General features: G+C 37.3%; 1 protein-coding gene across 8 annotated transcripts in view; it reads right to left on the bottom strand.

Moving 5' to 3' along the window:
• The window catches only part of PARD3B (par-3 family cell polarity regulator beta), a 536,941-nt gene that overhangs the window by 223,489 nt on the left and 291,344 nt on the right, over window positions 1-22,108 (bottom strand). For all 8 annotated transcript variants that reach the window (XM_083842794.1, XM_083842789.1, XM_083842795.1 and 5 more), the window contains 3 exons: window positions 15,307-15,398; window positions 5,043-5,129; window positions 1,385-1,510 (listed from right to left, as the gene is read on the bottom strand). In XM_083842794.1, coding sequence (XP_083698920.1) covers window positions 1,385-1,510; window positions 5,043-5,129; window positions 15,307-15,398 — 305 coding nt within the window. The remainder of the gene's footprint in view (window positions 1-1,384; window positions 1,511-5,042; window positions 5,130-15,306; window positions 15,399-22,108) is intronic.

Below are 22,108 nucleotides of genomic sequence, written 5' to 3'. Positions count from 1 at the left end.
AACAGATTTTACGAAGATTATGAAGAAATGTCAATTTGAAACTAGCAAACATTTTGCCATCAAAGGAGAATCTACTGACTATTTCTGGGTCAGTAGTCATCAGGACAGTACTTCTTCACATCTATTAGAATTGCTGCATTTTTGTAACTTGGACTTCTATCAGGTTAGTACAATTGTATCTTGCCAGGTGAAAACTAAAAGGCATATTCATAAGATTAACTTCCGTCTGGAAAGGTGCTTTCTCTAGCCATTCTCAACAGTCAGGGGTGATGACGCAGAAGGTATTCTAGAAGGTAATTCAGGAGAATTCATGGGGACCTAAAGGCTAGGAGCTTGTCCAAAAATATTCCTCTAGCCCCCAAATGCATGTACTGTGGATGCTGACTCTGCACTGCCCATAGTTTTTTCCTCAGGTCCAAGGCCACTGCAGCTACACTGTACGATGGTAGATGAGAACATATTTAGCACCAAATATTCAGAAAGCAGTAACTGGAAAATTCATCAGAAGGAAAAAAACACAGCCACAGAAACAGGGGAATATCTACTACAGAACCATGTTGTTTTTTAGCAAAGCCTATTTTGCAAATATTTATCCCTAAAATTGAAATTATGTATTTTTGTCTAGAAATCTTGAACATTTCGCTTACTGTTCAGAAAGTTAAGCCAAGTCTCAACTCCCTTGAGATCTCAATAGGTTTTTGTTTTATTATAAACAATCACTCAGCTGTCTAAATATATGGATTAGAAGTTAAAAACAAATTACTATTTAATTACTACAGCAAATATCTGAAATTTGAGAGGCTATTTTCTTGCAACAATGTCAAATTAATTCATAGCCAATCAAAGCAACCTGTTACTTAAAGTAATTTGAGATGGATAATAAATGTCAACAGATTTTTCACAAAAGTCATAAAAGGTGAGACTTACCATTTAGCCCCACTAATCATAGTTTGACAGTACTAGTATTTCTAAAAACCTAAGTCCTAAAAAAGCTCTAGGCCCAGAAAAATCTAATTTCCTTTGAAAAAGGACATCAAAAATATGCTGCAAAGTTGATTCACTCTGAAGTTCTTACAAGGAAAAAAATATGAAGGCAATATGGAGAAATAACAGAAGAATTAGAAAGTGAAGATAAGTTTAAAAAAATGAAGTAATTTAAATTGAGTAACCAGAAAAGGTTTACTAAGATTACAAAAAATTCTTATCCCCAGTTTATACCTTTTTTAGAGGTTTCAGAAAGAAAATCACAAACTTTCTTCCAGTTATCATTTTTTCCATCATTTTAACCAAAATAAATATTTATGGACTTAAACAAACCATTTCGATAAACTCAGCATCGTATAAAATCTTGTCTAGTTAAAAATACCGGTAAAACAGCACTCACTGTGCAAAGGTTTTATCTATGAGGTCCACGTGGTTGATCTTCACAATGCATTCATTTTCATGGAAAAGCCCATCACGCCTAGATCTACTATTTTCTTCAATACCACGGATAAAGAGTCCCAGCATCCTAAAAGGCAAAAGATTTTATTTTATTTTTTAATATGAAAACTTTCCTTATTCTGCTGGTATTAATTTATACCAACTAAATATATACATTTCTCTCTGCTTTATATGAGATGAGATAGACTGTTATGAAGTACTTAACCTAAAGGAAGAATTTCCAGTTCTTGCTTCAATTAACAAGAAGTGGACTACAAGAAACACTAAGAAAAACTGCTGGATGTTAGCGCTAATCCGCATGCTAGAACTTCTGGAAGCATTAAATCTTGTAAGTCATACTTAGAGAAATGAAGTAAAACACCTAGATCTCCACATTCAGATAAAAAGTTGTACATAGTTTACACAATACATGTCTAACACTAAGATTAAATCGCTCTGAAGAAAATCACAAATGGCTATCATGAACGGTTTAAAAGTTAATGTTCTAACTAGACTGTAATAAACTAAACCAGCAATAGAATTAGACAGAAATAACCAAAGTTTCTATGTTTGAGAAGTCTCTGAAACTTTTCAGTTCTCAAGACCCTATTGTGATACATGACAGCAATACCATTATTCACATTGTAGGACATCAGCAGAACATCAAAACCTAAGGTTTTGTTTGTTTTTGTTTGTTTGTTTTTGAAACCAGGTTATGTGCAAATTGAAAACTGAGGTGCAGCACAGAAACTTCTCATGATGCATTAAGTGAAGCAAAACTCCAGCGTGGCTAACTGCTAGGAACACTGGGCTATTCCTGACCTACCTGGAGTATCTGTATTGCAAATCACAGCTTAGCGTAGATATATCAAATGATATAAGGTCCCAAAAACCTGACAACTGCATGTTTGTGAAGACCTTTTATCATCCAATTTTATCCACTAAATTTCCATACCACATCAGCACAGACAGATGACCTTTAGAGACCATTTTCTATTGATTATACTCCATAAAATATTAATGTGCAATTTCCAACTTTGCCAGCACTCCAATCGCAAAACAGAAGTCTTGCACTTTTTTCTCAGATTCATGACTGCCTCTCATATTTAATTCCATTCAACATATTCACAGCAAGCCATTTCAAATGACACGATATTCATTGTTCATGTGTAACATTCTGATGTTAGATTTACTTTATAGTAAGATTTAAAATTGATATTTATGTCTAAAGCAACGTAGTTTAAATGAAAACTTGGTTCCAACTGAATATTAGGTCTTCAAAACATCTCGCAAAAAAAAAAAAAATCACATCAGGATTTTCTTGCAGCCTGTGCTACCCTTCACTAAAGGACTGAGAGGGCAAGCAATGGTGAGGGCCCATGGCCCTACTGATGACAACCATCCAACCAGCTGCAATCAAGAAGCTACACACTTAGAACTAGTTCAATGTAATTACAAAAAGATAGAAACCAATAGAAGCAGGGAAATTAAGGAAATTAAAAATTAAGTCAGTTGCTATAATCTTACCTAATCCTACTGTGCCTAGGTGCTGCATTCATGTAACGCTATAGGCTTGCCCACTTGTCTAAAACCTATTGTGAGCACTGTGGTAACTGAGTGGCTTGAGTTACACATGCTATGGCAGCTGAAATTCATGACTCCATTAATTATTTCATACAATCTCAATTTTAGCATTGTTTTAATGCACTATTAAATTTTAATTTCCTTTTTTAACGATATCTAAGTGCTGAAGAAAGGGAAAAAATATTTCCATTAGTTTTGTAATTCCTATATAAGAGTTCATAAATTAATAAGATGTTTTAACTACCTCTAGAAAAATTTTGCTCTGCAGCAGCACTAGGTCTAAAGCCAGCATTACCTTATTAGTAGATAACTGTTTACAATTGAAATACCAGACCAAGTTGGTCATGGCCAATGTGCCTCCATAAATTGCACCCTGTCATTAACAGAAATAAAAGATGTCCTTCTGTACTTTCTCATCTTTGATGAGTTAAAATTTATTTAATTAAGCCTGGGTCTAGTGTTTAAGAGGTAAGAGTGATTTAAGTCACCCTAGTGCTCTTACAAAGATGTATGGTTCTGCCGAGGGTCATTACAATTTCAAAACAACTGTTTAAACAAGTAGGACATTTGTAAAAAAAAACAAAACAAAAAAAAACAAAAAACAACCTACAACCCACTACTGTGCTCTGAGGGATCCCCAAGAGCATTTGTAGACAAAGACATAATAAAATGTACACTATGCAGACCAAGGAACTCCTTTCTTTCATTATGGAGGTCTTTAAAAGCTACACCCAAAACAGCGAGATTTCAATACAGAACGGCATTACAGTTACAAAATTAGTGATTTTAACAGCTTGTGATTTCATCACATTTTGAAATACAGTGTACACACTCCAGCATTCATGGCATAACCAAACCAAACAACCACTGTCTGCATTTTGTGCCGGGCAATGAACACAAGCACCTTGCTCAAGAGAGGCAGCCTGCAAAGCCTCACACAACTCAGACCTCCTTCAGTTCCCATGCAAGACCAACTTTCTTCTTGAGACAGTGACATTTTTCCAGCAAGTGGTTATCTACTTTCCCCTTTGGCAAATAAAACATTCTGAAGGAATGTGGGTTCACTAACAACCACAGATGGCACTGAGAAAACATTTACATATACAGACCTTTACAAGGCAATTTAATCCTTCATGTTCTCTGTCCTACGTAAAAGTTGACAAGTAAAGAAACATTTAAGGATTAGACAATTTTTACTTTTGCAATAATTGGATTTGTATTACAGGCAGCCACTTTACTATATAATAGTGTCATTTATGGCACTGGCAATTTCCCGTCTCTTATACAGGGCTGCCAGTGTCAAATTAACTCTCTGGCTAAGCCTTCGCATGTCAAATTTCAGTCCAGATGTTTTATTTATTTATTTTTATTTTTACCATTCCAGTTGCATAGCTTGGAAAATAGTTATAATGAAAATGCTGACACAGTCTTAACTACAGTACATCAATATGAGCATGCTGCTATAATAGGCTTTTGTGATCTCAAGAGACTATGTTAAATCATTTATAATTAAAGTAATTGTATTGTGACAAAGAAAAGTTCATGGTATAGTACACATTTTATAAATGCTATGCAACCAAATCTGAAAGGTAGCTTGAAAAAAATGAGGCATGACCAGGCAAGCAGATTTTTTTTTTTTGACTTTTCTTGTCTGACAAGTCATTAAGAAAGGGCCTATGCAGAGAAATCCAATTGAAAACAAAAAACAAACAAAAAACTAAAATCACAACAAAATATAACCAACCCTGACATCTTAGAAATACATTGTTCTGCTCAGAGTCTAGTTTACTATTCAGAGAAGAAAAACAGAGACAATTAAAAGAACAAATATGAACAAATTGGTTGGTATTGTCTCATGTAACTAACACTAGTAAACATTTTGGTAATGGAAGACAGGGTCATAGACTCAAGTAACAATTTTTACATATTTTTAAGCATTTGTTCTTCCTTATGGTTATACAGCAGGTACTTTAATAGAACTGAAACTGAAATCCTTTCATTAAAATACTTCTTGAGCAATGCAGAAAATATCTTACCTTCCACTCAAAGATGAAAAAAAGGGCACTACGTGTATTCCCAAGGGTCCACCTTCCCCAGAAATCTCCACTGTTTTTGTCATTTCACTAAAAAAAAAGCACAAGAAAACATCTCATATGCTTCTTCACATAATTTTCTACCTTAAAAACAAATTCTAACCGAAAAACAAATGATTTGATGAAATAGCATAAAGTATAGAAACGATATTACACTCAGAACTCACTAATATATAGAAAATCTGATGAAATTCAAAATGCCTAAAAATTTCTTTAATCTTTCTTTAAATTAGGATTTATGTACTTGGAAAAAGAAAGACACCAAACACTAGACAATTTCCTAAGTGCATCCTTTAGTAGATTAACCAGAATATTTAAAATAAGCTTTGAAGTCAGGGGATACTTCATTCCATTAAAGAAATTCTATTCTACATGTTCTAGAAAAAAAGCAACTTTTTAACTTAAGTTTCACATTAGCTGCTTCAGTCAATTATCCCCATGTGGACCCATTATGAACACGCAGATCACACACTAAAGACATCAAACAAATAAGCAAGTTAATTGAATTATGTTTAAGTATCTTGCTTTCTGCCCTGTGTTGCATACAACCTCAGACACACACACACACAAAAAAACATGATCAAAATTGCAACTCAGCCCATTTCTTCAGGAAGTTTCCTTCCTCAAAAAGCATTACCAATAACCTGTGTATTATCTCTGACAATACAACGAAAATTTTTTTGCTGTTTCATGGCTAGGTGCCGTTTCTTTTCCTATTGAGTACTTTACACTGCTAGCCTTGCAGTGACCTTAGTTCTATTCTGGGTGATCACAGTTTGAAAAGGAAGGTACTTGAATTGGCTAGAACTTCAAAAAAGATCAGAAGGGGGCGAGTTCTACATTTCAGTACGGAATTCCTACCTTCTGTGCTAGTCTACATTTACCGTTACACCTCCCTCCCCCCGAATCACACCGAACAGCAATGCTTGGGATTAGTGGCCAGAGGAAAGCTACTGGGTATTTCCCTTCACATTAGGAATACTCTAATCCAGTTGAACTGTAAAAAGCTCTGTCTATGCCTGCACATCAACCCTACAGTTTTACCAGTTCTGTAAGTGCTGAACTGAGTGACCACTTTACATAGTGCCCTGAGTTACAGACGCAGTCAGTCTGATCTAAGTGCAGGCTGCTGTTGAGCAGAAGACTGACATTTCTGCAAACACCTTACAACAGATCTAGAGAGCGCACCTCTACAAGATGAGAAACACCTCCCACTCCTTCCTTCCCCCAGCGGTGTTTTCCTGAGCAATAACTTCTGCAGGGATCTGCTGACTGATCGCCCTGGCCTGTGGCCTTTTGATTCGATGCAAGAATGGGCAGAAGGGCACGGCTGTAAGGGCAGAATCTGTGACCACCCTTGAAGGGAGGCCCTCGTTACACCAGACTGGGCATTACAGAAAAACACAGGGTACACCTAAAACAAGGGAAACAACAATTACTGCAACTGATCTTAGACAAATTCTGCCATTGCTTTCTAATAATGTAATACTTTTATTTTTAAAAAGCTTTTATCCAGTTGTATAATGATTAATCAGAAGCAACTTGCCCTTGGTACAATGATTCTTATCTTGCTCAGTTAAATATGGAATGAGAAAATAAACTTATACAGTTTTGAGAGGGTTTCTGTAATTTTTTTCTCCCCAAAAGACTGACTGGAATGAATTTGTATTCCACATAAATGAAATGGACAAATCCTGAACAACAAACCACTATTGATCCCGACATAAAAGATTTCCATTTTACTATATCTATAACACAGGCATTATCAGCATGTATTGCTATTTTTCTTTCCTGTATTCCCCCCTCTTCATGAACCAGGCTTGGAAATCCTGACAAAAATCTTCCTATGAGGTTTTTTTTTTTTTTTTTTTTGGTTTGGTCTTAGTAAACTTTTTTTTTTCTAGTGAAACTAAAAACAAAGAAAGAAAAGCTAGATTCCACTCAGGATTGTTCCCAAAATCTCAAAAACACACATGTAGGAAGCTAACTTTCTTTCAGGTCCACCTTCAATTTCCATCAATTCTCTTAATAGACATTAAAATAGACATTAAAAATGTCATTAAAATGGCACTTGTATTATCTTTTGAACTTGTACAGAACCAAAACATATAAGGGAGTTAAGTCCTAAAGGTCCAGAAAATATTCAACAGTAGCAAATGGGTTTTCATTTGTAAAGGGAGAAATTTAAATAAATCCTGATTGTCCCCAGATAACCCTGTGTTGCTTAAGGACTCCCGTGAAGAGTTGTCTTCCTAAGCAACGGTAAAATAGAGCAGTAATTTTCTGAGGGTGACCATGACAGACAGGTTACCTGTCATCTTAAATCAATGCACTTACAGTTATAAGTCAGCTCAAGGCCAAAGATAACATACAAGTTTATTTTTAAAATCTATTCACTAGGAAAAATTGGTTTCTTCCTGAAAACAAGTAGCATGCAGATCGTTTGTTACTTTTAAAAACAGTGACACATCCTAGATGTACTAAAGCACTAAATATCCAGAACAAGAGGACACCACGTATATGTATCTAAAAGGCACTTTATATTTCAAAATGAAAAAACTACAACTCTGAATTACTTTTCATTCCCAAATGTGGTTATTATTTAAACCTAAAAAGAAAACTGCCCTTCACAACAACATTAATAGACCTTAGAGGACATACTGTTTTTATATCATACCTATGAAGGCCTGAGAGTTTAAAATAAATAACTAAAGCAGGATATCTGGGATTGGGCTTTGTTGATTTAGAAACCTCAAAGATTAAAGACTTGGAAAAAACTGACATCATCCACTCCTACTGTCCATCTTCCAGCTGGTTTCATCTGCCCAAAAGAACAGCTTAACTCCAGCAGCATACTGGGCCACACTGACTTGCACTTTAAACTACAGTGGCAAGAGAATTGGGGAATAGGTGTGGGTGAATGAAGTGCTGAATGAAAATGAGGATGAGCTTTAAGTTTAAGGATACTAAACTCTACAGGCACGAGGAAGCCCAAGGTGCTGGGACTCTGAGTTTGACAGTCACGTTAAAAAACTGATAGCGAGTGGCGGGGGAGAATGCAGAGCGGCTTTCCATATTTTGGTTGACAGCTTTCATATTGACATTGGATGGATTTTCTGCAATATTCAACACATTAAAAACAACCTAATCCCCAAAGAAGAAAAGCTAACTTCCAAAACTTAGTAACCTACTTGTAACCTATTCCTATTTTCAATCTCTCCTCTACATCTCAAATGCATTTTGCACTAAGTGAAAAGCCAACTCTGACCTATCAAGTCAGTATGCAAAGACCTGGAGTCCAACTGCAGGCTAGGGATGAGAGGCCAGGAGCATCAGTCCACAGGTGAGCGACGCACAGAGCATCAGTGCGTTCTCCAGGAGCAGACAGAGATACTGCCTCAGAAAATCCTGTCCCTGCCGGGTTTGCAATGCAGTAAGTACAGGTATGTTCTTACAGCAATCAACATAACTGAACTTTTTAAAAGTGTTTATTTCAGTGAAACTAATCAGAATTGCAAGGTTTACCCCAACTAGAAACACTGCACTGCAGCTTCTTCGAATGCGTGCTGGTGTCTCCCTTCCCCTCCGCTGCTGCACTAACCGTGTCTGTGGTCTCAGCAGGGACGGCACCTGCCCTGCGTTACCTGCCTGCTGCATCCAAGGCCACAGTCAACACCATACTATTGATTTTTAACCTGAAGAAGCTGTCGTCATTTACTATGTAAATTCTTCAGTGCTGGATGTTTATTGATTTCTGCCAGATTCTTTACAGTCTATCACATTTGGCAGGAAGGCTTGCCATGCCTATTATTAAAAATGCTGATGAGTACAGTTTCGAGAAAGAAGGTCTGTGTACGTGTGTGTGTAGTGAGCATGCACAACAGTCCATTGTTAACACAGAAAGCAAAATTTAAGTGGAGCGCTGCATATTCAGTGGCCATCAGTCTGTTCTTCACACTGACAGTGCCCTTGCCGTCAAATATTATAGCTCCCTCTCCTGAAAACTGCATCAGGTATTACCAATTTGTCAAATACACAATAGGGAAAGCTTTGACAGCTGAAGGCTCCTCTACCAACTATCCAATAATACTGAAGAACTGACCTCAGCCGCTGAAACGCAGATTCTTAAAAGGGACCTCTCTCCACAGGTAAATGTTTTGCAGTTTTGCAGTAGGATTTTGTTTGCTAAGGGGATTTGACCTTCCCAAATTACCAACGCTAGGAGGATTTTGGTAGGATTTCTCTTTGAGAATGCAGTAAGATGCAACCTACAGCTGATTATTTTTTTTTAAACATATAGAAGACAGCACCTCAGAAAAAAAAGTTCTTTCTACATGGGGCAAAACTTGTCATCACGTGCATGTCACAAGGATCTACTGCCTGAGTATTAAGTATTTATCATCCCAATAGCATATTCTTCTCCATTTTATCCCTATTCAACACCTGCACATAACTAAGCAACAAGCTTTCAATAGATCACTGAATTCCTTGTATATTTTTAAGGGTACAGTTAGCAAGCTGCTGTATTTGAAAAAAAAAAATCTCAGCACAGGATGTCATGTCCCCTGTTGCAAACAGATAAGCATAGCTGACGGAAATGTCACTCAGATGCAGAGAGCTCACTCACAGGTGAAGTTACTGAGCTGCTCTTCTCTGCTTGTCCCTCACACGTGCCTCCAGCCCCACCGGCCGATGCTGCCATTCTGGGGAGGAGAGAATCCACCAACAAGGGCTGCTCGCATTTGTTAGAGTGCACAGGCTATGGGTGATACCACGTTATAAAGGGAATTTTTAAGAGGAAGTACACTCAGATCTATCCAAATAAAGAGGGTGATGACTGTCCATGCACTTCTTTCACACATTACCAGTCAGTTGCTAATGGTAATGAAGTATCTGTACCCATCTTTTTGGAGAAGGCAGCCTAACTACAGCTGCCAGAAAACACATTTTCCTCCCACCTCCTACCCCTGTTTCCATTTTTTCCTTCCCCTTTTAAACCAGATGCTCAAAAGTTCTGATGAAAATGACTTGGAAAACTCTAAAGAAGAAACTGGAGCTGGAGATACTAAATAGTGTGAATACACTCAAAGATAGATGTAAGTCTGAGCAATATCCAAACAGCGATGGAGAGTACCCTGCAAGGAGAGGAGAAAATAATAATGTGAAGGGTCACAAAGGAGCTTTCCAGGCACAGCCAAAACTGCTCACTTGCTTCTAAGAGAGTCAGGCATGTTTCAGCTGTTCCATTCCACACGGGGTGGAAAAAAAAAAAAAAAGGAAAAACAAACAAACAAACAAACAACAACAAAAACACTCACAAAAAGTTTAAATATTTACTATGAAATAATGTCGTAATCTTCCAGTTTCAGGTTTGAGGAAGCAACCAATCATCTCCTCATATCTAAAATGTGTTAATCTAGTAAAGATGTCACTGCAATACAGATTTTTCCCCACTAAAATTTGTTAGCTCTCACAAGATCAGCTGTCTATAAGTTTAAAGACAAATCAGACAGCCTGCAGGCACAGGTTTTTGTCTTTTTTTGTTTTTTAATCAAGTTGTTCCACTTCTGTGTTGTTAGACTACTGCAAGACACAGAAGGTGGTTAAAAAAAAAAAAAGTAAATTACAGAGAAGAAAAAACACTGCCGTTACACTTTAATTATGTATCTACAGTGCTTAAACCAAGGAACTAACCCTGACCTCTGCTAAAAAGAAGTGGGAAGACAGCAAAACAGAACATAATGAAAACACGTAATGAATTATCTATGCATAAATTACTCTTTCAGTTCCAACTAATCCACTGCTATTAAGCTAAACATCCACTTCCAAGCAGATACAAGTTTCCTGTCTCTTAAAACTGTCATTTTTACTAAGAAACAGAAGAAAGGTTTCAGTATTTCCATGTGCACTGTCCTACAGGACTAAAGGTTTTGGGCTGTAACACATTTCACTCTGATTTTTGTAGAGTACTGAGACCCCACTGTTCATTTAAAAATCTTTCAGTCCTCATCTAGAATAGGCAGCAAGGAAAAATACCGGATTTTCTACAATGATGGTATTAGCTTGGCTTCTCTTGTTCTGAACATTATCTTTACCAGCAAACACAAAATAAAAAATCCACCTTCACAAATTACAAGAGGATTATAATTAGTCCTGCTTTTATTTATTCCTTTAAGAACTGCCAATAACAGGCTGTTTCATGTCTTCCTCCAGCAAAGTTCATCTCTCAGAAGGTCATGTTAAATTTTTCAGACTCCTGAGGGATACAGTTCTGAAAAGTTTCCAAGTACTTCTACAGTGAAATGTTTTCTAGAGAATCCAGGCAAGGAAATTTCCTTCCTATTAGCTTCTTCATAGAGGAGCTAGAAGTCCTCCATACTACCCATCATTTCATTTACCCAATGTGCACGTTTCTAATTTTAACTACTTAATTTAATGAACTGATTTACTTCAAATGGAACAGTTTTCCTACTTGAATGAGAATTATAAAGTAAGCCAGGTCTGAAGCCTTTGCCTTCAACTGACCAGGTTTCACAATCATAAAATATTAATCATGATGTTCTTTATTTTGCTTCCCTCTGAAATACCCATTACTGGCTACAGTTAGAGAAGGGACATTGACCTCAGATAGGCTGCTGCTCTGATGAGAAGCCTCAGATAATTTTCTTAGGTGACTAGGTGCTATTTTATTTAAGTGCTATAGGTCATAATGATCAAATTCAATGGCAGAAAGGAGTATTTTCTGGTAAAAGCAGCAGTCACAATAGTGGTTTTCTTTTCTTCCATAGCATGGAGCAGCTCTCAGGCTGAAATATTAGTTTCATTAACATCATTAAACTTAACATGACTTATTTAAATGAAGATATATAGTATCATGACTCGGTGGTCCTTCATGGCCCTAAAACCTTTGAAATATAACAAGACAGACTCCTGCACAAATTATAATTTACTTATTTTCCAGAAAGAACAGCGTGAAAGGAACCAAATTATATATCAAGATGTTACTTACATTTTTTTGTGGAAATAACTGTTTTCATCATTTTATTAATAAGAGCTTCTAATACAAATAATTAGTTAGATTCAATCAAATTAAGATACTAGCAAGAAAGATAGATAGTCTCTAGTGATTGATTCATTATTTTTTCTTTATAAAACAATTCCTCCTAAAGAAAATAGCTCTATAAAACAGTTTTTAAAATAACTCCGCACTTCTCTAAGGAGAAAGCTATGCAACAGCAAAATCACTGCCTTAAAATGTATATTCTTTAACTTTTAAAATTCTGGTAAATTTCACAGAAATGCCAACAAGTTTTACAGAACAGTGTTTTCTGAATTCCCCCTAACTACACTGTTTTAAGAAATGTGAATGTACTGCAAATACTTGAACATATTTCATAATTTTTAGGGAGTGGAAAAACAAACAAACAACAAAAAAAAAACCAACAGCTCATTTTATCAATACCTTCAGGCAAAACAGTGTTTTAAAAAAAATCTCAAGGTACTCCTCTCCTCAGGCCCCTAGGATGCACAGCAAGTTATATTTTGGTAGAACTATTTCACTGGAGTTCTGCATTTAAGGAAACACTGCTCCTCTCTATATTGCTGTTGATGGTTTTTTTGGTCAGTGTTTTTCTTTAATTCATTAATCTCAATCCAGATTATGATGAATCACATACCTACAAAAAGTTACAACCAACACAGAAAGGTTCTTGGGAATACATTGTTCTGACTAGTTTTTCCTCTGCTCCCTGTCTGGTTCAGCACTTTGATGCTCAGTCATTGAGTGGGACCCAATCTATATCCTTTGTCATTTTTCCTTCCATACTCCTCCCTCCAAGGGGGTTTGCATATTTCAACAAAAAATTTGAGAGAATTAGGTTCATTGAGTGTTTTGTGATATAATAGAGAAGACCTGTCCATTTCAGGATTTGAAATATAACACAGACGTCTTGTCATCCTTCTCACTGCCAAAGCTTCTGATGACACCACCAAAATACAAGTGAATACAACCACCATCTTCTGAAGAATCTCAAATATAAGCAATAACTTGGTTAACCTGATAAACACTAATATGTGCTCAGAGAACTCCTAAGAGAACTTAGATGATCTAAAACATGCTAGTAAAAGCATAAAGACAACAATAAATCTGAGCATAGCATGAGCAGAGCTTGATTAATCCACATAACAAATTAACAGATCAAGAGATAAATGAGCGCATATATTTGGTGATAACTACCTCAGGTGAAACAAACTGTAGATGACTTGAGCAAAATTATATAAAGAGAAAAAAACATTAGCAACTAAGCTGACTAAGTTCAATGCCTGCATGATGAACACTAATCAGCTAGCATGTAACTTAGAGGCCTGGCAGGTGCAAAGAAGGCTGGAAGAGCACTCCAATTCCTTTCCATGATGAGACCATTCTAAAAATATACATCAGTGTCAGCCAGCAAGAGAAGAAAGTACAAAATGGCATACAAAAGCAGGTGACAAGGAGGGCTCAGAGGGGAAAAAACGCAGACAGACGAGTCGAGAAGCACAACCATACCAAGGTGAAAGAATCTCCCATGAAAGAAATGAAATGATGACACACAGAACAAGACTAATAAATTAACTCTCTTGTATGGAAAAGACTGATTTTTATGTGCTCTAAAAGGGAAGGTGATCTCTCCAGCAAAACCCTGGCATGGGCCATAAAACCAGAGTCCCTGCTCTGACAGACTTCCGCACATGCTTTGGGTATAGAACTTCATGCCTCTTTCCTGGAACCCCATCTATAAAAAATGGGAATATTAGCACTTGTTTTTTCTCAGGTATTTGTGAGGATAAATGCTCAAAGATTACAGCATGCAGATATTATTCATTACACTGTTTTTATTTTATACTGTTTTGACAAACAACTATGAGTTGCAGAATTACAGTAAATGATTATTTGCTTTCCTCAAAATTGAAATGGAAATTTATTTTTGATGTCTTACCTGTCACACACACATCTCCCATATGACACTTTTCTTTTATTATATAACATGCTATTATATCACTACAGTTTTTCAGCAAACACAATACACTGGACAAAGTGTGTTGAATACCTTAATTCCCTTCCCTACTCAAAAAGGTTATTTTAGCACAACCTTTATCTCCACTCAAAACTGAAATTTAGGCTTAGGATGGGACAGGAGAGTAACAATATGAAAACACTTTGCTTTAAATTTGCCAGGTCAAATCCTTATTATCAACACTGAGGATTTGAATGACTTACTTTGTGATACTATACACCAAAATTAACAAGTCAGGCTGCAGTAACAAATGTAAACTGTTTTTTTAAGCAGTTATTTAAAGGTTTGTGGTGTTGTTTTATTTTTTGTTTTGTTTTGTTTTTTTAACTTCAGTTCAGCCATTCAAGATTTTCCTTGTGATTTCAGGAACAATAAACCCCAAAACTAAATATTAAACTTGTTGAGAACACCTAGTTTCTTCTTATTTCAGCTATACCGCTATCGAATTCTACTGTATTGGCTTCCAAGCCAGATTATATATTTACTTAAGTTCCATTCAAAATTTGGACTGGTCAAAATAGAAGGTATTTCCCAAATTAACAATATGAACCCTACCACCTTCAGTTCTAACAGCACTAGCCATCTCTGGTCTGTTGTAAATGAAGAGAGGAAATAGATGCATTCAATCCGACTACCCTAGTGAGGTAATGCACAGGGAAATACTGCAAATATTAGCTATAGTTTTCACAGTGTATAAACATAGAAATAAAATCTACTACAGTATATAGTGAAGTAATAACCTTACAGAGGTGACATTTTAACTGAAAAAGATTGTTTTAGGATTATATGGTTCAGCCAAATGGTTATTTCAGATATAACATACTACACAAGAACATCCTCTATCTGGAGACATTAAATACTTGCAAAATTGCAAACCAGTGAATATACAATAGTATCATACCTCCATCTTACCCTTATACTGCAAACACAAGTAAAACTTTCCATAATCGCCAACCGGGGTAAAAGATTGACATGTGCAAATAAATTCTTCGGTATATGCACTGAGTGAATTTTTAGAATGCGAAAAGGGATGAGGAAGAAGAGATCATGATGATAACGAGCACAACACAGGCGCAGGTGGAAGAAGTCAGTCTTGACTTGCATATTGACTAAACATGCTCAAGTCAGCGCCGCACCGAAGATGTTCCTACCTGACAGGGAGCCGGGCCCTCTGAGATGACAACAGTTCTGTAGGTCCACTGAGGTTCATCTCCCCATCCTCAAAGGATCCCTGGGAAGCACCCTGTTGAGAGATTTCAAAGCACATTTTGAAACTAAGCACGTATTTATGCCTATAGAACACTGACTGTGTGGATATTATTGAGCCGGTGCTTGAAAGAGAAAATAAATAGTAAGTAACATCACCCCCTTGACAGGGAGGTCCGAAAGGCCCATTTTGTATGGAGCGTACGCAACAACTTTCACAGAAATGGGAGGGCATCTACACTCTTGTTTGCTCAGTCCAGAGTCCCACCACGCTTCCACTGACATTCTGGTTCAATACGCCAGAAGGCCATTCCCACCACCTCTGGGAAGAGAGGAGTGAGATTTTGCATCAAGACCCTGTGTAGTCAGTAGATTTCCTCCCTTAACTTCACACAACCTAACAGGACATTCAGAATCTCTCAACCCACTGCAAAAAGGCAGAGTGATTGATGAAACTAGTCACCAGCCACCCTGGACTTCTGTAGGGCAGGCTATGGTATGCTTGGGCACCTGTCTTTAAAAAGCTGCTCCATGCTGACAGGGAACACCTCAAGCTGAAGGCCTCCACAGAGGTGGAAAAGCTACCAATACTGCTTCCTCCCCTGCCACCTCCTTGCTTATGATAGATTCCCTAAATCTCAAACAAACTGCTTTTTCTGTCCCTTGGCAGCTTTACTCTGGTAAAGACATTTTCACATTAACTTCACAGAAAACGAAATTATGGAATGACTTGGCCAGGCACAAAAATACAGTGCACACAGGGACCTAACATTAATGCTAACGCTCTTTAAAACTATTAACTTTCCTTTCCTGATCCTTAGATTCTTCATGTTTGCATTTTTTTCCATACTGGAAAAGGGAAAGAGGTACCAATGAGATAAGACCACTGTCAGCAGGTGATATATTAGCTTTAATGTACTGTACTTCATTGCAACCCTCACGGCAATAATGTAAACACAGCAAAATCCGTAACAAAGACCTTCTTTGGAGAGGTCACTTCTGCCAACTCTGCAACAGGAATATAGCTGGAAGACATAAATCTTCAGCTGTCAACACACTAAGAGAATTCAGTTCAAAGCTTGATCTTAACTAGATAAAGCCAAAAGTTAATCACCATTTTTTGTTGCTACAGTGGCACAATTTTCCAATGTATATACTTGCCATATCAAGTTGTGTCAATGCAAATGGTAGCAATTTGGAATAAATTCCAAACAACTAAGTTAACTAGTTAGACAATCTTATTTTCTACAAAAGCTTTATGGTGTATATTAAAACTTCCAATTTCTCTCAAAAGATGGATCTACTCAGAAAGGCAGCTCTACCCAGAAAGGCCACTTTACAGGTTTGGTGTTTTCAGTCTCTCAAAGATTTGAGAAACTTATTTTCAGTGTATAGGCAGAAAGAAAGTTGTAGGGAGAGGGGGCTGCTTTTGTTTTAGAAAAGAATCATGACCAGCCGCACAAGCAAACTTTTGGATTATAAATCAAGCTGGATTTCTGTCCCTCCTTTTCCCTCCCCTTTTGTTCACTCACCACCACCATGTCTTTGAACCTATTATCTTGGCAGCAATTCTCTTTGCATGTTAATCAGAGCACAAGGCAACAGAGTTGGCTTCCACTGCAAAGCCAGTATAGCTCACTGAAAGTAACTTCTGTCACTAATGGAAGAACTATTTGAAAAAACGTGTATTGAGCGTATGCCATCTCTTCCAATCCCTCTTCACAGTGGAACCACACGTCAAGAAGCAATTCTTGTTGTATGAAGCATATTCCATACTAACCTCATAAATCACAAACTCAACCTCAAGCAGCAAGTTAGCAACAGAAATCTGACACACAGCCTTCATGTGTTGACTTCATCTTGAAAAAAAGACAGAGCCTTGGTAGCAGCAGATGCCAGAAGGAGACAAACCTCATTAACTCTAAGCTCCCAAACCTAACCTTTTTTAGCTAACCAGAGAAAACATTGGTACTACAAAGGGTATTCATTTTGGAAAGTTGAAAATAGCCAAACCATGAGCAGATTTTGGGGTTGTAAATTAACCTGCCTCTTTTTTCTTCCAGACATTGGCTGCAATACAGTGCTGCTCAACGCATGAGTGAGAACTTGCTACTCATGCCTCAGAACAGTTTTTCTATTTAAAACTTCCCTTGCAGTCTACTCAAGTCTGCACATGCTACATTACTTCTCTATTTCTGGGCTTTTGGGTACTGTTGTTTTTGCTACAGCGAGGTTACATCAATAGTTGTCCTCCTTCCCCCTTTCCTTGGGTAACTGAGATTTCACAGCAATGACAAATATAGATACCAGAACATGATCTCATCTCATGTTTCTGCTGACTGATTCACAGGTTTAAAACCCCATTTTGATCAACAAGTCTAATGTCATACTTGGAATTAGATTTATTTAGTCACACAGCACAATGTTGGCAAGTGCACAGCTACACTGCAAGATAAGTAAAAGGTTGTTACACAAAGATGGCAACCAACTGTTCTTTTTTCTGCTAAAGGTAAGATCTGCAAAAGATGTCAGCAAGCTGGAAAATAAGGTTGTTATAGCTATTAGGGGTATCAGACCTCCAATAGAGGTCTTCAAGGACAGATTTTAAAATGTGTCAGGAATGTTTCAGGGCATGTTTATTCCTGTGTTAGAAAAAGTGGTCCAACCTTGTGAAGTGCCTGACAGCCGCTCATCTCCACTGTTCCATAAGGGAGAGCTTCAGAGAGGAATTAGAGGATGAAATCTGGAGTCCTTAACTTCAACTACAGCTTTTTTTTTTTCTTTAACATTCAATGGTAAAGGCTGCTAAAAAAGTAGTTATCCACTCCCGAGCTGGACCGCTGAGTTCTTACAGACTTCAGAAATACCACAGGGAGGGTTCAGTGTCATACTCCCCTCCTGAACACCATCCCCAATTTTTATTTGAAGGCATACAGTGCTCACACACCACAGATTATGGCATGCTAAAATCAGTAAATACAGTTAAATATATTGAAAGTCTTAACTTATCACAGAAACATGAATCATAATAATGATTCATAATCATAATCAGACTCTCTGAGAATGACATTAGAGTTCCAGTCACGTAATAATCACTACAAACGGACAAATTCCTTTTATACTTCAGCATTTCATTAGAGCCACAGTAAATTTAAACAGATATCTCCTGCCCAACAGGCTGAATGATAGCAAGCCAACGATGCATAACTATTAGAAGACAATGATCCAAAACATACAAATTCTTAATATCTTGTTAATAAAGATCAATTGTCAGTTTTTCAATAGCAGAATTAATGACACTGACTCCCAAAACTTTACTCAAATTCAGCTGCCAGAGTAATACAACAGAATTGCAGTTTTCAGTTAGGAAATAGGTGTAAATGCAAAAAAGTATGGTAAACAGAAAAATCAAGAAGGCACATGCATCTAAGAAAAGTGGCATTATTACTATTTTTTAATTTATTTACATAAGGATAATTTTAATTAAGCATTTTTTCTTAGGGCTGCAAAAAGCAAATTTTTCAAATTAGGACTGAAACAGAAGAGAGGGATCCTATTAAATAATAGCTCTCTGCAAACAACTATAACCCAAATGCTTGAAAGTATCTCATATTCATTACATGACAGTTCTTGAACTAGGTAAATGTGTATGTGTAACAGTTGGAATAACAGAGTATATGCCAGTAACATTTTCTACCCTGCAAATGCGCACTGTATTCCCAATTTAACAGTCAGCATGGATGGTATTAGCTCCCAAAACAAATATGCTGAAATCAGTAGAGCATCGGAGCATCATACTGAGATTAGAGTATGAGAAATGCAGAAACATGTCCCCTCCCTCCCACCCCCCCTTTTTTTTCTCTCTTTAAAATGCTCCTTTTACAAAAAAAAAAAAAAAAAAAAAAAAAGAACCTATCAGCTTAAATAAAAAATGAGAGTGGCACTTTTGAACGTAGAGATTAAAGTATAGGTTTCTGGCTAGAGAAGGAGAAAGGGATAGACAAAATTAGCTCAAAACAGTCAAAGCTCCTGTTTTGACTTCAAACAGAGGGAGCAGCCCTGAGCAGCCAACACAGCAGAGGGCTGCCTGACAGCAAGGCCACTGACCAGCCCTGCACTGTGTTAGGCCATTGCTCTGCTTTTCTGCTATTGTCACAACTAAGAAAAGGTATATTTTCAAGTCTTAGAAAAAAAAAATCTGCACCTGATCAGCTTTCCAGCTAAACTCTGGTTACGGTGTAGTTTTCCATTATCTTTTAATTCAAAAGAAATTTTTCACTGAGGGTCTCCTATAGCAATATTTTGTAAATTCACTCAAGAGTACACTATACCACGTTGTCAACATGACAGATCTTTAGAAATAGTCAAGAGCCACCAGCAGGCATAGAAAGGCTGTTATTCACCTCTCTGACAGACTCCCAATACTATTCTTAGGACAAGATGCAAGTTTGCAGGTCATTCCAAACCGCAGATATATCGCATTTGGAAAAGCTATGTAGCTGGGGGGGGGGGGGGGGGGGGGGGGGAAGGTCCTTTTCTATTTAGAAAAGGAATTCTTATTAAACAATAAGCAGCAGTACACAAATCTCAGAACTAGATGGGAAGTTTAGAGAAACAGTAACTCTGTGTAAACAACTGGAGAACATCCTGAGTGCAGGGTATACTTGGAGTATAAAGCAGTCATCAAACACTAACCATAAAATTGAAGGAAATAAATAAGATCTATTAATAAGAATTACAAATGGCATCCACTCAAAGTCTGGCATATCCCAAGGGAAAATATCTTTATTTCAAACTTTATTTTAATGGCCAAGTTAAAAGTGAAAATACATGCCTTAAGTTCCAGTTTATAGTATTGTATTCCCTGAGGAGGTCAGGCTTTTAAAACAAAGGAAAGACCTCCAGACCCCGCAGCAGAAGGTCACGGAGCAGAGCGGCAGGTCGCAGAGCTCGCTCTCCCTGCTTGGCCAACGTGGATCCTCCTCCGAGAAGGTTCAGTGGCAGTTCAGGCCCTACCAACACAACAAACAATCGGATGCAAAGAAAGCTGTGGGTGAAAGGGACACTAGTTTACAAATGCAGGAAATGTCTCATCTACTGCTCTCACAACAGACAACCCTAATTACCATATTTAAAAACTGAGCATTTTTAGCAGCACTTTCAGGATCATGTGAGCATTTCTGACAGCCAGAAAGAGTTTAAAAAGCCACAGCACTATTTTTAGCTTGAAAAATCCACACTTTCATAAATATTCCCAAACTGATCAGTAGCCGCTACAAAGGTGTTTACCTTTACTTACAGCAACAAACACAACAGCTGACATTGCATACCAAATACCCCAAACCATCTGGCTCAAGGAACGCATGTAAATGCTGGGTTTTGTTCCATAAGAATATAAACAGGCACAGGTTTAAGTATGTTAACCTCATTTGAACCCACGTTACACACCTCTTGATTTAACATTCGGCAGTTAGACCCGGGGCTGGTTCCAAGCCCTGGCAGAGCGCAGGTGACCGCGTGGCAGCCGGGCCTGCTGGAAGGCCGCAGAGGTTGTGAGTGCTGTGGGGCTCCCGGACAGCTTGGAAGCCCGCTTCCCCCACAGGAACCCGGGCCTTTTGTTACCATGCTCCTGTCACCCTAATATTGTAAAACGAAGAATGCAGCAAACCACAACTTTCAGTAGGTTACACAAAACCAAAGTCACTCATATGCTAAGACAGGGAAATAAAGTTTTTGTCAATATCTATCTGCATTTCATCTGCTTACCTAGTTACCTGCCCACCCACACAACTTTACATAATAACCAAAAACACTTCCTGAAATGTATTTGTAAGTGGAATGGCTTGGTACTGCAAAAGCTAGTATAATAATATCCCTTTTAAAAAAAATCAGATGAAATTTAAAATATCACTTTCCTTTTTTGCTTCAAAGTGTAATGAAAGAACCAGCAAATACTTTTAAAACTAACCGATAATAGAAACTGAGTAAGCTGTTCAGTACGCTCTTAAATGACATTACAGAGCTTGTCCGAAAGAGAAATTTTGATCAGACATGCAAGCTGTCATACTTAAACAAGTGTATTTATAATCACAACTGATTTATCTAAATTTAAAAATTCATAACCATCTAAATCCCCACGCTATCACTATCATTGCTATATCATGCACAGAAACCAAGGCAAAACAGGCCGATAAAAAGCTGCTAAGCTAAGCGAAAAAATATTAGCATTTGATACTGTGTATTCCTTACTTTTCCAGCGGTCTGCTTGATTTAAATCACTCTGCCTCCACAAAACGTGATGAGTATTTCTAAACAGCTTACAATACTTCCTTTTCACTTACTGATTAATCTACATCATGCTCTTGACTATTCAAAATGAAATTCATTTTAAATGGATAATTGATGCAATTGTGCAGTATCTGCAAATGCAATTAATCACTTGCTAAAGACGACTTTTAGGCGGGCAACAAATATAAAAATAAGAATCATGCAACTTCTTTCTGTGTTGTCAACTGAAATGTATTCTGCTGGACTGGTAAAGGTATTTTTCAAAATCAGAATAGCTGTACATCTTCGGATATTTTTAACACAATATGCAAGTGGATTCATGTTTAATTAGCACAACGCAAAGACAAGCTGTAATACAGTTTGGCTTTCAGCAATTACACGACAGTTTGAGGAACCATAACAGCAATATCTTCCCCTCTCAGCTACCAGTGGGTGCCTTGAATGTTGTAGTGAGCTGGT

This window comes from Anser anser, assembly GCF_964211835.1.
Source record: "Anser anser genome assembly, chromosome: 6".
In the NCBI taxonomy this organism is placed as follows: Eukaryota; Metazoa; Chordata; class Aves; order Anseriformes; family Anatidae; genus Anser; species Anser anser.
This window is presented reverse-complemented; position numbering and strand designations above follow the sequence as displayed.